The following is a 17,638-nucleotide window of genomic DNA, read 5'->3' on the forward strand; positions in this document are numbered from 1 at the left end:
CTGCTCTCTCTGAACTGCTGCTCCTTCTTATACAATTACTTATAATTACATCAGGTCCAGCTGGATAATTCAGCATGATCTCCCCATCTCACGATCCTTAACTTAATCACATTTTCAAGGTTCTTTTGCCATATGAGGTAACATCCATAGGTTTTGAGGCTTAAGATATTTATGTCTTGGGGGGAGGGGCATTTTTCAGCCTACCACACTTAACTAATATTTTATTAAGGATTTTATGTCTGTGTGCATGAGATACTGGTTTTTAATTTCCTTATAATATCTTTCTCAGATTTTGGTATCAGGATTATACTGGGTTGTATGAGGATTATTTAAGGTTATACTCTTAAAACAAGTTGGGAGTATTCACTTTTCTTCTCTCTTCATAATAAATCTGTGTAAGATTGTTGGAAATTCTTCTTTAAATATTTGATAAACTTTACCAATGAAACCATATCGACCTGGAGTTTTCTTTGTGGGAATGTTTTAATTAAGAATTAATTTCTGTAAAGATATGTGACTACACAGATTACCTATTTCTTCTTGTGTCAAATTGTGGTTCTGGTAAATTGAATTTTCCAAGGAGTTTGTATACTTTATCTACGTTCAGATTTATTTGCATAGAGTTGTTCATAATATTGCTTGGTATCCTTTTAATGTTTGATGCATCTGTAGTGATATCTCCTTTGTTTCCTGATATTGCTAATTTGCTTTTTTCTAGTCTTGATCATTCTTGCTAGGGTTTATCAGTTTCACTAATAATTCTGTTTTTCTTTCTCTTCTTTTTTTTCTTTTATTTCCTTTCATCTACTCTTTGGATTTAGTGTACTCTCTTTTTCTTGCTGCTTAAGGACCAAACTTAGATCATTGAATTATAACTTTCATCTTTTCTAATATAAGTGCCTCTGAGCACTTCTTTAGCTACATTTGACAAATTTTGTTATGCTGTATTTTCAGTATTATTGTTTCAAAAATATTTACTAATTTCCCTTGTGACTTTTTTGGTCAAAATTTTCATTTTAAAAACTTGTTGAAGCTTACTTTATGTAAGCTGATTATTTATCTTATTAAACGTTCCACATGCACATTAAAATAATGTAGTTTTTAAGTGTAGTGCTATATAAATGTCAAATAGGTCAACAGTAATGTTTCAGTCTTCTTACTGGGTTTTTCCCCTCTTTGTCCTGTAAATTATAGGAGGGAGATATTAAACTCCTCAACTATGACTGTGGGTTTGTCTATTTCAACCTTAATGCTATCAGCTTTTGCTTTTATACTTTGAAGCTCTCTTAAGGAATGCCTATAAACTTAGCATTGTTATGTCATCTTGAATTGAGTCTATTATCATTATGCAATGTGCTTCTTTATCTCAGTAATACTCCTCATCTTGGACTCTGCTTTTTCTGATATTAGTATAATCACATGAGCTTTCTTATGCTTAGTCCTTATATGGTATCTTTTCTATATTTTCAACCTATAATTTTAAAACTTTATATATATATATGTATATATATACACACACACACATGTACTGTGGCTTTAAATTTAAATATTGTATATTTAAAAATTATCATGTTCAGACTTATAATTGTCTAGACGTATGTTAGACATAATTTAGGCATATAATGTTTCTTGCTCTGTTTACTCGGTCTGATATTTATTTCCTTTTAAATAGAATATTCAGTCCATTTGCTTTTGATATGTTTATTCATATGGTTGGGTTTACTTCTAGTTGTTGCATCTGCTCTGTGTTTCTCTTCTTCCTTTTCTGACTTCTTTGGGTTGATTAAATAGTTTGAACATTTCATCTTAATACCTTTATTGACTTTTAGTTTTGCCTTTTGAATTATCTTTTAGTTATTGCTCTACCGTCTATGATCTATGTCTTAACTTATCACACTTTACATAGAGTTCATATTGTACAACTTTACGGAAAACATAAGAACTTTGCAACGGTGTTATTCCATTTACTTGCCATATATTTTACTGTTTTTGCTATATATTTTACATCTCCATTTGTAATAAACTCTACAGTGTAATATTGTTATTTGAGCTTTAAATAGCTAATTGCCTTTTAAACATCTTAAGAGAAGCAAAAAGATAGATTTTTATATCAATATTTACCACCATATTTCCCATTATCATTGCTCTTCATTCCTTCCTTTAGACTTGTGTTTCCTCTCTAGTTTTGGTTTTTAGCAGGTTGACTGTGTTGTGCTACAGTACAGGGCTCTCTGTATTTATCTTGATTTTAAGACATATCAGTAGATTTCAGATAACGTACTTTTCTGTTCTAGTATTTCAGTTTGGCTCTTTTGTGTTGTTTGCATTTCCCTGTCCATTCCCTTTGACTGTATTCTCCTTTAAGAACTTGAACATATTTATAGTAATTATTTAAAGTCCTTGTCTGCTAATTCCAATTCTGGATCATCTTGTAGGTCTGTTTCTATGGACTCTGTTTCTCTTGATAATAGGTGACATTTTTCTGCTTTGCATATCTAGTTATTTATTATATAGTGGATATTGATAAAGGTACATTTTAAGGAGTCTGGATTTTATCATCTTCCTTTAAAGAGTGCTGAGATTTGTTCTGCTAGACAGTTAAATAACTGGTGGGCTCTTTTGTTCATATTAATTTGGTTGTATTTGTAAAGTACGTCTCTTTTAATGTTTTATTTAGTCTAAGAATATGGCATGTCTAGGTCCTTAACTAAATACCCAAGGTGCTCAATAGGAACTCTCACTCTGACTGGACCAAACTCCAAAATCTCTCAGCAATTACTCATCTTTATGATCCCTCAGGACTTAATACCATACCTTGAATACACTAAGAATTCAATTTTAGTTCAGTTCAATTAAATAAACAGTAGGGTAGCCTTTATGGACACATTGGCATGGAGAAATATTTATACCTGAACTTAAGTTTGTACATCATTAATTCTCATATAGTAAGGTTTATTTCAAAAGATAAATTGTGAATAGAAAATTTGGGCAATGTAGATCATCGCTAGTTACAAGAACATTGAATCACTTTTAAAGTTTATAAAGCTGTTTAAATTTTTTTACCTTGTGTAATTATTACAACAGTATTAAGTAGTTTTTATCTCCATTATTCTCTTGAACTAATTGAAACACAGTGAGGTTATAGATTACTCATTATTATTTAAGTTAGCAACTGGCATTTGGAGTCCAAATCCAGTACTTTTTACTATACAGGAGAACATGTTATTTGCTTACAAAAGTAGGTTTTTGTAGGTCAAAATTGTTCCGTATCAGCAGCTTCAAATGGTCCAATCTAGTAACTTCAGAAAGTCAATTCTGACATCTTAGGAAGCTCATTTTATTTGCAATAATAAAAATACTTACTGTTAGAGAAAACCTTCATGTAGAATACTAGCACTTTTTTTTTGCCGTGTGGCTTGCTTTATCTTAGTTCCCTGACCAGGGATTTAACCTTGTCCCCTGCAGTGGAAATGTGGAGTCCTAACCACTGGACTGCCAGGGAACTCCCTAGCGATTTCATTGTTTTTTTCTTTAACATCTTTATTGGAGTATAATTGCTTTACAATAGTGTGTTACTTTCTGCTGTATAACAGTGTGAATCAGCTATACATATACCTATATCCCCATATCTCCTCCCTCTTGCAGCTCCCTCCAGCCCTCCCTATTCCACCCCTCTAGGTGGTCACAAAGCACTGAGCTTATCTCCCTGTGCTATGCGACTCCTTCCCACCAGCTATCTATTTTACAGTTGGTTGTATATAAAAATCCATGCCACACTCTCACTTCATCCCACCTTACCCTTCCACCTCCCTGTGTCCTCACGTCCATTCTCTACATCTGTGTCTTTATTCCTGTCCTGCCCCTAGGTTCTTCAGAACCATTTTATTTTTATTTATTTATTTTTTTAGATTCCATATATATGTGTTAGCCTACGGTATTTGTTTTTCTGACTGCACTCTGTATGACAGACTCTAGGTCCATCCACCTCACTACAAATAACTCAATTTCATTTCTTTTTATGGCTGAGTAATAATCCATTGGATATATGTGCTACATCTTCTTTATCCATTCATCTGTCAGTAGACACTTAGGTTGCCTACATGTCCTGGCTATTGTAAATAGAGCTGCAATGAACATTGTGGTGCATGACTCTTTTTGAATTATGGTTTTCTCAGGTTATATGCCCATTAGTGGGATGGCTGGGTCATATGGTAGTTCTATGTTTAGTTTTTTAAGGAACCTCCATACTGTAATCCATAGTGGCTGTATCAATTTATATTCCCACCAACAGTGCAAGAGGGTTCCCTTTTCTCCACATCCTCTCCAGCATTTATTGTTTGTAGACTTTTTGATAATAGCCATTCTGAATGGTATGAGGTGATATCTCATTATAGTTTTGATTTGCATTTCTCTAATGATTAGTGATGTTGAGCATTCTTTCATGTGTTTGTTGCCAATCTGTATATATTCTTTGGAGAAATGTCTATTTAGGTCTTTGGCCCATTTTTCAATTGGGTTGTTTGTTTTTCTGATATTGAGCTGCTTGTAAATTTTTGAGATTAATCCTTTGTAAGTTGCTCCATTTGCAAATATTTTCTCCCATTCTGAGGGTTGTCTTTTCATCTTGTTCATGGTTTCTTTTGCTCTGCAAAAACTTTTAAGTGTCATTAGGTCCCATTTGTTTATTTTTGTTTTAATTTCCATTTCTCTAGGAGGTGGATCAAAAAGGATCTTACTGTGATTTATGTCAGAGTGTTCTGCCTATGTTTTCCTCTAAGAGTTTTATAGTATCTGACCTTACATTTAGGTCTCTAATCCATTTTGAGTTTATTTTGTGTATGTTGTTACGGAGTGTTCTAATTTCATTCTTTTACATGTAGCTGTCCAGTTTTCCCAGCACCGCTTATTGAAGAGGCTGTCTTTTCTCCATTGTATACCCTTGCCTCCTTTGTCAAAGACAAGGTGACCATATGTGCATGGGTTTATCTGTGGGCTTTCTATCCTGTTCCATTGATTTATATTTCTGGTTTTTTGCCAGTACCATACTGTCTTGATTACTGGAGCTTTGTAGTATACTCTGAAGTCCAGAAGCCTGATTCCTCCAGCTCCGTTTTTCTTTCTCAAGATTGCTTTGGCTATTCGGGGTCTTTTGTATTTCCATACAAATTGTGCAATTTTTTTTTCTAATTCTGTGAAAAATACCATTGGTAGTTTGATAGGGATTGCATTGAATCTGTAGATTGCTTTGGGTAGTAGAGTCATTTGCACAATGTTGATTCTTCCAATGCAAGAACATGGTATATCTCTCCATCTGTTTGTATCATCTTTAATTTCATTCATCAGTGTCTTATAGTTTTCTGCATACAGGTCTTTTGCCTCCTTAGGTAGGTTTGTTACTAGGTATTTTATTCTTTTTTGTTGCAGTGGTAAATGGGAGTGTTTCCTTAAATTCTCTTTCAGATTTTTCATCATTAGTGTATAGAAATGCAAGAGATTTCTGTGGATTAATTTTGTATCTTGCCACTTTACCAAATTCATTGCTTAGCTCTAGTAGTTTTCTGGTAGCATCTTTAGTATTCTCTATGTATAGTATCATGTCATCTGAAACAATGGCTGCATTACTTCTTCTTTTCCAATTTGGATTCCTTTTTTTTCTTTTTCTTCTCTGATTGCTGTGGCTAAAATTTCCAAAACTATGTTGAAAAATAGTGGTGAGCGTGGACAACCTTGTCTTTTTCCTGATCTTAGAGGAAATGGTTTCAGTTTTTCACCATAGAGAACGATATTGGCTGTGGGTTTGTCATTTATGGCCTTTATTATGTTGAGGTAAGTTCCCTCTATGCCTACAGTTTCTGGAGGTTTTTTTTTTATCATAAACGGGTGCTGAATTTTGAGAAAGCTTTTTCTGCATCTATTGAGATGATCATATGGTTTTTCACCTTCAGATTGTTAATATGGTTTATCACATTGATTGATTTGCATATACTGAAGAATATTTGCATTCCTGGGATAAACGTCCCTTGATTATGGTGTATGATCCTTTTAATGTGCTGTTGGATTCTGTTTGCTAGTATTTTGTTGAGAATTTTTGCATCTATGTTCATCAGTGATATTGGCCTGTAGTTTTCTTTCTTTGTCACTTCTTTGTCTGGTTTTGGTATCTGGATGATGTTTGCCTTGTAGAATGGGTTTGGGAGTGTTCCTCCCTCAGCTATATTTTGGAAGACTTTGAGAAGGATAGGTGTTAGCTCCTCTCTAAATGTTCGATAGAATTTGCCTGTGAAGCCATCTGGTCCTGGGCTTTTGTTTGTTGGAAGATTTTTAATCACAGTTTCAATTTCAGTGCTTGTGATTGCTCTGTTTATTTTTTCTATTTCTTCTTGGTTCAGGTTCAGAAGGTTGTGCTTTTCTAAGAATGTGTTCATTTCTTCGAGGTTGTCCATTTTATTGGCGTATACTTGCTTTTAGTAATCTCTCATGATCCTTTGCATTTCTGCAGTATTAGTTGTTACTTCTCCTTTTTCATTTCTTATTCTTTTTTTTTTTTTTTGGGAAAAATTCATTTTTAATTCTGAGTCAATATAAGCAAATTTTTGCTTCATAATTCTTACTAATAATGGAAAATAGAAATATTTATCAGGGCATAGCAATTCTGCAAAGAAATTTCTCCCATGAAATTTGCCAAATGAAATTAGAGGAAGCACTTAAAAGTATTTTGACACTTTCACTGTGTCTACTATTGAGCTAACTTTAAACTTTCGTTTTTAAAGATACGAGTTTGTATCAAAATTACAAAAATGTAGCATTATTAAGGTATGATTCATGCAAAATGCCATGTTTCTGCACTGAAATAAATGGATAAGTATAGACCCTAACAAGTATTAGCCATGTAATTCAATACTTAAGACAATTGTAAGTGATTCAGACCTGGCTTAATTTTTTAAAAAGATCATGAAATCCTTTTTGCACGACTCTTGAAAATGACTCCTACAGAACAAAACGATAGAGAGAAAACATTTCAACAAAACATTTAACAACCACATTGCTCAAGTATTAAGGACAGAGATCTAGAAAGTTTTGCATATTGATTTACTTTGCATCTTGTAATTACCTCTGATATCAGTGATTCTTAATATCATGGAACCTCTCCCACAATAAGCATACACCACAAACATTTTGTACATAATTTCACAAGTTCACAGCCCTCCTGAGAGCCTATTCATGGACCTCATTTTAAAAGTGGTAACGATTTCCAGAAATCAACTAATTTTCTCAGGTACATCCTAGAAATGCCACCTTCTCACTATCTTCCACTTATTTTGTGAGCAAATCAATGTTACCAGTTAAAAATTACTTAGAATACCAATGAGCACTAACATATCTGGCTTGAAAATATTTCATTAAACATTTTTGCATGTTGCTTCCTATCTTTTAAGTATAAGAAAGGCATTTCAGGGCTTCCCTGGTGGCGCAGTGGTTGAGAGTCCGCTTGATGATGCAGGGGACACGGGTTCGTGCCCCAGTCCAGGAAGATCCCACATGCCGCGGAGCGGCTGGGCCCGTGAGCCATGGCCGCTGGGCCTGCGCATCTGGAGCCTGTGCTCCGCAACGGGAGAGGCCGCAACAGTGAGAGGCCCACGTACCGCAAAAAAAAAAAAAAAAAAAAAAGGCATTTCAATTAAAACAAATATATAATGAAGTCATCTCCCTTTGTGTGAAGAAATGTGAATGAACTGTGAATTGAAATTTAACAGCAACGTAGTTCACTACCAAAACTTTATATGTCTCAAGAGCACAACCAATTTTGAACACACTAAGATCATGTTGCTACTTCAATATTCTTGGGAATGGTGAGTGATTAGCTGGTCTATGGTTTAGGATCAGTTTCCATGCTTGTTTCTTGAGCTTCTTCTACCTCTGAGAGCTTTTCATCATTTTCCAGTGTTTGCTGAAGTTTGTGGATGGTACTAAGAAGAACGTGAAACTGTTTCCTTCTCAATTCTAGCTTATCTTCAACACTTTCTTTAATATGTGAAAGATGCTCTAATTCTTTTCCCAGAGCCTCTAGTTCCTTTAATGTCTCATGCCTGTCTGGATGACGCTGGATCACTTTTGCCAATGCATCATATTCTTGGCGATTTTTTCGTATTCGTTTTGCTTGAAGAATTTGCTTTTTGCACTCAGCAATTTTTTCATGTGCTCCAGCAATGCTACATTCTATTTCTTTGTAAATTTTTTCATAATTTTCCATTTCTCTGAGATTCATATCATATACCAGCAAAGTTTTGCCCATTGAAAATTCACATTGGGACAGTGTGCTCAGCATACGTTGGTACTGGCTGTATCCCTCTTCCTGGGATCCAGAGTTGCACCATTTAATGAAACTTTTCACTAGCAGATTAATTCTCCGATCATCTCCAGCACCATCTCCATCAATTAGGAGACGCTTCCGTATGACTTCGTCGTCAGTCACGGCTCCCATGGCGTGCGCGGCGGCGGCGGCGGCGGCGGCGCAAGCTGAGGCGGCGGTTGGCGGCGGCGGAGGTCAAACTCCCACAATGCAGCCGGGTAAACAGCCATGGAGGAGGAGGCGGCGGCGCCCGCGGCCGTCCGCTCCGCCGCCTGAGCCGCGCCGCGCCGCCGCCCATTTCTTATTCTTTTGAGTTGAGTATTCTCCCTTTTTTTCTTGATGAGTCTGGCTAGTGCTTTATCAATTTTGTTTATCTTCTCAAAGAACCAGCCTTTAGTTTTATTGATCTTTGCTATTGTTTCCTTCATTTCTTTTTCATTTATTACTGATCTGATCTTTATGATTTCTTTCCTTCTGCTAACTTTGGGGTTTTTTTGTTCTTCTTTCTCTGATTGCTTTAGAGTGTAAGGTATAAGGTTAGGTTTTTTATTTGAGATGTTTCTTGTTTCTTGAGGTAGGAGTGTATTGCTATAAACTTCTCTGTTAGAACTGCTTTTGCTGCATCCCATAGGTTTTCAGTTGTAGAGTTTTCATTGTCATTTGTTTCTATGTATTTTTTTATTTCCTCTTTTATTTCTTCAGTGATCTCTTGTTTATTAAGTAGTGTATTATTTATCCTCCATGTGTTTGTATTTGTTACAGATTTTTTCCTGTAATTGATATCTAGTCTCATAGCACTGTGGTTGGAAAAGGTACTTGATATGATTTCAGTTTTCTTAAATTTACCAAGGCTTGATTTGTGACCCAAGATGTGATCTGTCCTGGAGAATATTCCATGCGCACTTGAGAAGAAATTGTAATCTGCTGTTTTTGGATGGAATGTCCTATAAATATCAATTAAGTCCATCTTGTTTAATGTGTCATTTGTTTCCTTATTTATTTTCATTTTGGATGGTCTGTCCATTTGTGAAAGTAGGGTGTTAAAGTCCCCTACTCTGATTGTGTTACTGTCGATTCCCCTTTTATGGCTGTTAGCATCTGCCTTATGTATTGAGGTGCTCCTATGTTGGGTGCATAAATATTTACAATTGTTATATATTCTTCTTGGATTGATCCCTTGATCATTATGTAGTGTCCTTCTTTATCTCTTGTAATAGTCTTTATTTTAAAGTCTGTTTTTTCTGATATGAGTTTTGCTACTCCAGCTTTCTTTTGATTTCCATTTGCACGGAATATCTTTTTCCATCCCCTCACTTTCAGTCTGTATGTTTCCCTAGGTCTGAAGTGGGTGTGTTGTAGACAGCATATGTACTGGTCTTGTTTTCGTATCCATTCAGCCAGTCTATGTCTTTTGGTGGGAGCATTTAATCCCTTTACATTTAAGATAATTATCGATATGTATGTTCCTATTACCATTTTCGTAATTATTTTGGGTTTTTTATTGTAGGTCTTTTCCTTCTCTTTTGTTTCCTGCCTAAAGAAGTTCTTTTTGCATTTGTTGTAAAGCTGGTTTGGTAGTGCTGAATTCTGTTACCTTTTGCTTGTCTGTAAAGGTTTTAATTTCTCCGTCAAATCTGAATGAGATCCTTGCTGGGTAGAGTAATCTTGGTTGTAGGTTTTTTTCCTTCATCACTTTAAATATGTCTTGCCACTCCCTCTGGCTTGCAGAGTTTCTGCTGAAAGATCAGCTGTTAACCTTACGGAGATTTCCTTTTGTGTTATTTGTTGTTTTTCCCTTGGTGCTTTTAATATTTTTTCTTTGTATTTAATTTTTCATACTTTGATTAATACGTATCTTGGTGTGTTTCTCCTTGGATTTTTCCTGTGTGGGACTCTCTGTGCTTCCTGCACTTGACTATTTCCTTTCCCATATTAGGGAAGTTTTCAACTATAATCCCTTCAAATATTTTCTCAGTCCCTTTCTTTTTCTCTTCTTCTTCTGGGACCCCTATAATTCAAATGTTGGTGCGTTTAATGTTATCCCAGAGGTCTCTGAGACTGTCCTCAATTCTTTTCATTCTTTTTTCATTATTCTGCTCTGCAGTAGTTATTTCCACTATTTTATCTTCCAGGTCACTCTTCCATTCTGCTGCCTCAGGTATTCTGCTATTGATTCCTTCTAGAGAATTTTTAATTTCATTTATTGTGTTGTTCATCATTGTTTCTTTGCTCTTTATTTCTTCTAGGTCCTTGTTAAACGTTTCTTATATTTTCTCCTTTCTGTTTCCAAGATTTTGGATCATGTTTACTATCATTACTCTGAATTCTTTTTCAGGTGGACTGCCTACTTCTTCTTCATTTGTTTGGTCTGGTGGGTTTTTACCTCGCTCCTTCATCTGCTATGTGTTTTTCTGTCTTCTCATTTTGCTTAACTTACTGTGTTTGGGGTCCCCTTTGCTCAGGCTGCAGGTTCATAGTTCCTGTTGTTTTTGGTGTCTGCCCCCAGTGCTTAGGTTGGTTCAGTAGGTTATGTAAGCTTTCTGGTGGAGGGGATTAGTGCCCGTATTCTGGTGGATGTGGCTGGATCTTGTCTTTCTGGTGGGCAGGGCCACGTCTGGTGGTGTGTTTTGGGGTGTCTTTGACCTTATTATGATGTTAGGCAGCCTTTCTGCTAATGGGTGGGGTTGTGTTCCTGTTGTTTGGCATAGAGTGTCCAGCAGTGTAGCTTACTGGTTTGAGTGGAGCTGGGTCTTAGCGTTGAGATGGAGATCTCTGAGAGAGCCTTCACCATTTGATATTACATGGAGCCAGGTTGTCTCTAGTGGAGCACTGTCCCGTACTTGGTTCTCCTACCTCAGAGGCACAGGCCTGACACCTGGCTGGAGCACCAAGACCCTGTCAGCCACATGGCTTAGAAGAAAAAGAAGAAAAAAAGAAAGGAGAAAAAAAAATAAAATAATTAAAATTAGAAATATTTTAAAATTATTAAAAATTTATAGTAAAAAATAGAAAGAAGAGAGCAACCAAACCAAAAAACAAATCCACCAATGATAATGAGCGCTAAAAACTATACTTAAAAAAAAAAAATGGACAGACAGAACCCTAGGATAAATGGTCAAAGCAAAGCTAAACAGACAAAGTCATACAAGGAAGCATACACATACACACTCACAAAAAGAGAAAAAGGAAAAATATAGGTATATCTATATTTAAAAACAGAAGGAGGAAGAGAGCAACCAAACCAATAAACAAATCCACCAATGATGATAAGCTCTAAAAGCTATGCTAAGATAAACATAAAAATCAAAAACAAATTAGTTGCAGACAACAAACCCCAAGTCTACAGTTGCTCGCAAAGTCCACCACCTCAATTTTGGGATGATTCGTTGTCTACTCAGGTATTCCAGAGATGCAGGGTACATCAAGTTGACTGTGGAGATTTAATCTGCTGCTCCTGAGGCTGCTTGGGGAGATTTCCCTTTCTTTTCTTTGTTTACACGGTTCCTGGGGTTCAGCTTTGGATTTGGCCCCGCCTCTATGTGTAGGTCACCTGAGGGAGTCTGTTCCCACCCAGACAGGACAGGGTTAAAGGAGCAGCTGATTAGGGGGCTCTGGCTCACTCAGGCCGGGCGTGGGGGGAGGGAGGAGTACGGAATGCGGGGCAAGCCTGCAGCTGCAGAGACCCACATGATGTTGCAACAGCCTGAGGTGCTCTGTGTGTTCTCCCAGGGAAGTTGTCCCTGGATCACGGGACCCTGGCATTGGCGGGCTGCACAGGCTCCCAGGAGGGGAGATGTGGATAGTGACCTGTGCTTGCACACGGGCTTCTTGGTGGCTGCAGCAGCAGCCTTAGCATTTCATGTTGGTCTCTGGTATCCGCGCTGATAGCCATGGCTCATGCCTGTCTCTGGAGCTCATTTAGGTGGTGCTCTGAATCCCCCCTCCTCACGCACCCTGAAACAATGGTCTCTTGCCTCTTCAGCAGCTACAGACCTTTTCCAGGACTCCCTCCCAGCTAGCTGTGGCACACTAGCCCCCTTCAGACTGTGTTCATGCAGCCAACCCCAGTCCTCTCCCTGGGGTCTGACCTCTGAAGCCTGAGCCTCAGCTCCCAGCCCCCACCCGCCCCTGTGGGTGAGCAGACAAGCCTCTCGGGCTGGTGAGTGCTGGTCGGCACCGATCCCCTTTGCGGGAATCTCTCCGCTTTGCCCTCCACAGCCCTGTTGCTGCACTCTCCTCCGTGGCTGCAAAGCCCCCCCGCCACCCCCCATCTCTGCCTGTGAAGGGGCTTCCATTGTGTGGAAACCTTTCTTCCTTCACAGCTCCCTCCCAGAGGTGCAGGTACCGTCCGTATTCTTTCGTCTCTGTTTTTTTCTCTTTTTTTGCCCTACCCCAGTGTGTGGGGATTTTCTTGGCTTTTGGGAAGTCTGAGGTCTTCTGCCAGTGTTCAGTAGATGTTCTGTAGGAGTTGTTCCACATGTAGATGTATTTATGGTGTATTTGTGGGGAGCAAGGTGATCTTCATGTCTTACTCCTCTGCCATCTTGAAGGTTTCCATAGCCATTTCTTTTCTTTCTGCCTGTGTTAGTCGTTTGTCAGTGAACAGCATATAGAAACTTGACTTTTAACAAATTTTAACCCATTTTAAATGTAAAACATTATCTCTACAACTTATCTTCCTTCATTTAAGCAAGCCATGTTTTATGGTTGTTGTTTGGATATACAAAATCATTTATTTTCTATCCTTAGCAGTTCTCCTGTCTACTTACTCCCTCCCTACCTGCCTCACAAAGACAACCATGGGCTTATTATCTCAAAGTGTGGTATGGAGCAATAATCATACTATTGTTAAGTACAGATGAGAATTTTAGAGTGGGGAAGGAAATGTTTCTGTCAAATTGCCCAATATGTTAAATGTCTTGTGTAAGCCAAGTTATTCCGAAATGGCTTCAGTGACTCCTTTTGTCATGTGATTACAGAATTAGGATAAATTATTAATACTCTAATTCTTGCAAATCCATAATGTCTGGTAAATGTCCAGTATAATGCACAGAGTTTTTTTTTTAAGTGGTAGTATTTTTTTGTCAATGAAGTTTATTTTGCATTTGAATGAAAAGTCATAATTTGTTACCCTAGTCAAGAGATAAATCAACTATAATACAAGGATGTTGACATGATTACAGAATTTTAACTTCTTTCAGTAGTTCTTTAAAAAAAAAAACTTATTTAAAAAGTAGTGCCCTTGGAGACATCTACTGTGCCATTTTTACTGATGTCACTCCTGTGTCCCTGTTTTTTTTTTTTTTTAATTAATAGACTATACTTTTTTTAGAGCAGTTTACAGAAAAGTTGAGCAGGTAGTACAGAGTTCCTGTATTTCTCTTCTTCCCTGCTCATTATTTCTCCTATTTTTAACATCTTGCCTTAGTATCTTACATTATTGTTAATTGAATTCTATAGTACACATTAAGGTTGTATTGTAGAGTTCTGTAGGTTTCAATAAATGCATAATGTCATGTATTCACCATTGCAGTATTATACAGAACAGTTTCACCACCCTAAAAATTCCCTGTGCTTCAACTATTCATTCCTCCTCTCCTGCTCCCCTCACCCACCGAAACCTTGACAACCAGTGATCTTTTTACTGTCCTTATAAAGTTTTGCCTTTTCCAGAATGTCATGTAATAGGAATCATAGAGGATACAGCCTATTCATACTTTTTCCTCCACATCTGCTTGTAGCTTGATAGCTCATTTCTTTTTAACACTGAATGATATCCTAAGTCTTTGGATTTTGAAAAGTAGAAAAGACTACTGTTTAAAAGGCAATCTCTTTCTAAAGAGAAATCTACCAGTTGCAAAGTGGAAAACTAGCCTATTTTTCTTTCTTTCCTTTTTTTTTTTTTTTGGCCATTCCACATGGCATACAGGATCTTAGTTCCCTGACCAGGGATCGAACCCATGCCCCTGCAATGGAAGCACAGAGTCCTAACCACTGGACCAGCAGGGAAGTCCCTTCCTTATTTTTCAACTGGGTTTAAAACAAGAAGGCAGACTTAGTGGGATCTAAGGCTTATACTTTTTTTAATTTTAGTTGAAGTGCTAAAATTTTTTATGTTTTTTATGTATCTAAAAATTTGTCTGTAAAATACTTAAGTTCCTACTGTGTGCTGGAATAATCTTATTTATACCTCATAACAGTCCAGGAATTAAGTATTATCATTCCTATTTTACGATTGAGAAAAGAGATGCAGAAAAATGAGTTGACCAAAGATGTACAACTTGTAAATAATTGAATTGATTCAAACGCAGATCATGCTGCCTCCTGAGTTAATCTTAGCAGTGTGGCATTGTTATTATACTGCTTTCTGAGCTAATATCTTAACTGCTAATTTGCAGACCTGGAGCTAGACCAAGGGGGTGAAACGTCAAGCTCACCATGCCCGTCTCCTAACTTCATTCCCACCCCTTTTGAACCACAGCCTTTAAAATTTGAAACTTTTCCAATTAAGAATGACAGACTGTATACATGTTTGTCTCTGCTACCTTCTGAAACATCACTAAAGTGACAGTAAGGGAATGAAGAAAGAGTAATTTTAAAAACAAAGAGAGTGTAAAAAGAGCACTAGTAGACAAGAAATGTCAACAAATAGTTGGAAGATAGAAAGCAATTACATCAGTAGTAACTCACTTAATAAATCAGAGAATATTAAACCTTCCTGCAAAGGAGGATACCAAAAGGAAGCAAGCCAGTTCTTGATGCAGAGCACCAAAAGGTCTCAGAAATTGAAAGTGAAAGAAAAGATGAGGCAGAAAACCAGAGAAGGAACAGTTGAATGTATGTATGCATAAGGAACAGTTTCATTTCATTCACCCTTACAAATCTTTGCTCCCACCCTCTTAGCCAAGAGTCTGTTCCTCTGCCACCTAGCAGAAGACTGGAAGATAGGGGCAGATCTAGATTTTGTGGCCTGAAGCTTATGCAGTGTGGGGAGATGCCCCTCTTTAAGGAGAGGTTATAAATTACAATACAAAATTAGGCTATTAAAAGAATATTTAGCATGAGCAAAGAGATCACAACAAATTACAAAACAGAAAAATAGCATAATATTTTTATTCATTAAATGTCTGACATACCCCTATATTTTTCCTCCTCTTTTGCTTCATATTCATTGATCATCTCTTCATATAACAATAATTATGCAATATTTTCTATAGAAAAAATAGATAATCTGTCTTTTCACTGACAGGGTTGGTTGAAATTTGTTTTTTATTATTTATAGTAGTAATGCATAAAACATATGACTTAGCACAGGTGTCGCTTCTGTTTGTTTTAGTGCTACAAGTTTGTTTTCTATAAATACAGAAATGCTATTTTTTGTGAGGTTCCTATCAAAAAAAGAAAGTTAATGGTACACTTATAACTGTATATGTAGCATTATTGAAGTATATTTCTAGAAGGAGAATATTTCTCTTTTAATCAGGCATCAATGAGAACCTAATTCTCTGCTTACAGTTTCACATGTTTAATATTTGGAAGAATTTTTCAGTCTGGTTTTAGCTATGTACATGTCAACTATGTTTCGCCTGCCCATAAACTTCTACTGCTAGAACACATTCACACTGCATTACGACCTCTACTCCTGTATAGTGGGTGGTGGGAGTATTCCAGGAAGTCATTCCTAGAGCTAGCAATAATTTTACTATACTGTCAAAGAAAAACAAGCCAGACACTCATTAAAGTGGTAAGCACAGGTTTTAGTCAGTAATACACTGTTGCAATAATAGTCCAGCATGAATTGAGCTCAACTTCAATTTGTACAGAGGTGCCTGGGCATTTTAAAGGAAGAATGAGGGAATAGGGAGGGAGGAGACTAGAAGATTCAGGGAAGTGAAAAATTATAAAAAGTGTGAAGGGGGGCATTGGTCCATGTGAAATATATCTGTGTTTGCTAACTAACACTTACCAAAATTAGGCTCCTACCTTCCTACAGAGGCTAGAAGACAGGGACCCTGTCTTCAGGTATTGACTGGAACAAATACTAAATTCTTCTGGCAGCCTTGTTTTTTCTCAGGCAGGCGTTTATAGGGCGTTAGGGTAATCTGAGGGATGTGACATTGAATTGCTATAAACTATGTTAAGAGTTTTGTTCAAGTCTTTATAGGCCAAGGTTGAGGCATAGTCAAGAAAAGGCTTAGAGGAGCCTGACTAGACTCTGGTCAAGGAGAAAAATCTATGTCAATACCCCAGAGTGACTTCAAATAACAGTAGAATACCCATTAAACCATAATAAATATATCTTGAATTTAGCTTAGTTATATCAAAGTATCCACAGCCACTATGTTGCCTAACACAAGAGGAAGTGTAATGGAGGGGAAATTGGTGTAAAGACAACAGTTTTCACTGATTGTGGTTTAGATATTTTTACTTTTGCAAATTTTACAAAACATGACCATAGATACAGTAAATTTGGAGGTACATTTTTGGAGTATCGAATCATAGAGACTTGAGACACAGAGTCAGTAGCATAGCAGAGAGCCAGAGTGAGGAAATGTTCATAGTTACAATCCCCAGGCTCATCCATGGTCAATTCCCAGAATGTTGGCAAAGGTTAGTTTAGACAGATTAAAGAATTATCCTCTGGAGAGATGAAAAGTTCCCAAAAAGAGAAATACCTTACTTATAGGGGTCCTCTAACAAATGACCATGTCCCCAGGTTACCTATAGTGAAGCCCTACCCACATACACAAAACTTCCAATCTGATTTTTAGTGCTATTCTTTTAAATATGCAGTCATCGATCACCAAACCTCTAGGGAAAGCCTCCAGCTAAAAAACACAGAACAGCACCAACTGAATAAAGGACTATCTTCAGAAAAACAATTATGAGAAGATATGATAACTATGAAAAATCAGAAATTTTTAAGTAACAACAAAAAAGATTTACTGGAAATTAAAAATGATGTGGAAATGCAATGAGCTTTATATGAAAGAGGTGTATGATAAAGCTTAGGAAATCTCTCAGAGAATAGAACCAAAATATAGATGGAAAGTAAGAGGAAAAGGCAAAATTATTAGGAAATTTATACAGGATGTTCAGGACTCTTCTTATGAAAGAAAAGAGAAGAGGAAAAACAGTGAGAAAGAAATTATTACAGACATCAAACAATAACTTTTTCTATAACTGAAGGATTACAAAAAGACCATCAATTAAGTGATACACAATTACATGTATCATTATGAAATTTCAGAACACCAGGGATCCTGAAAGTTTACAGATAGGTGGAAA

At 36.8% G+C, this 17,638-nt stretch overlaps 2 protein-coding genes across 9 annotated transcripts in view; one reads left to right on the forward strand and one right to left on the reverse strand.

The window, feature by feature from the left end:
• TBCK (TBC1 domain containing kinase) overlaps positions 1–17,638 on the forward strand; it is a 244,075-nt gene that overhangs the window by 152,936 nt on the left and 73,501 nt on the right. The gene's annotated exons all lie outside the window — the stretch shown is intronic.
• On the reverse strand, positions 7,530–8,572 carry LOC307185859 (THO complex subunit 7 homolog). Its single transcript, XM_079920416.1, has one exon. The coding sequence runs from the start codon at positions 8,480–8,482 to the stop codon at positions 7,868–7,870; it is 615 nt and encodes a 204-aa protein (XP_079776542.1). The 5' UTR covers positions 8,483–8,572; the 3' UTR covers positions 7,530–7,867.

This window comes from Stenella coeruleoalba (assembly GCF_951394435.1).
Source record: "Stenella coeruleoalba genome assembly, chromosome: 4".
Lineage (NCBI taxonomy): Eukaryota > Metazoa > Chordata > Mammalia > Artiodactyla > Delphinidae > Stenella > Stenella coeruleoalba.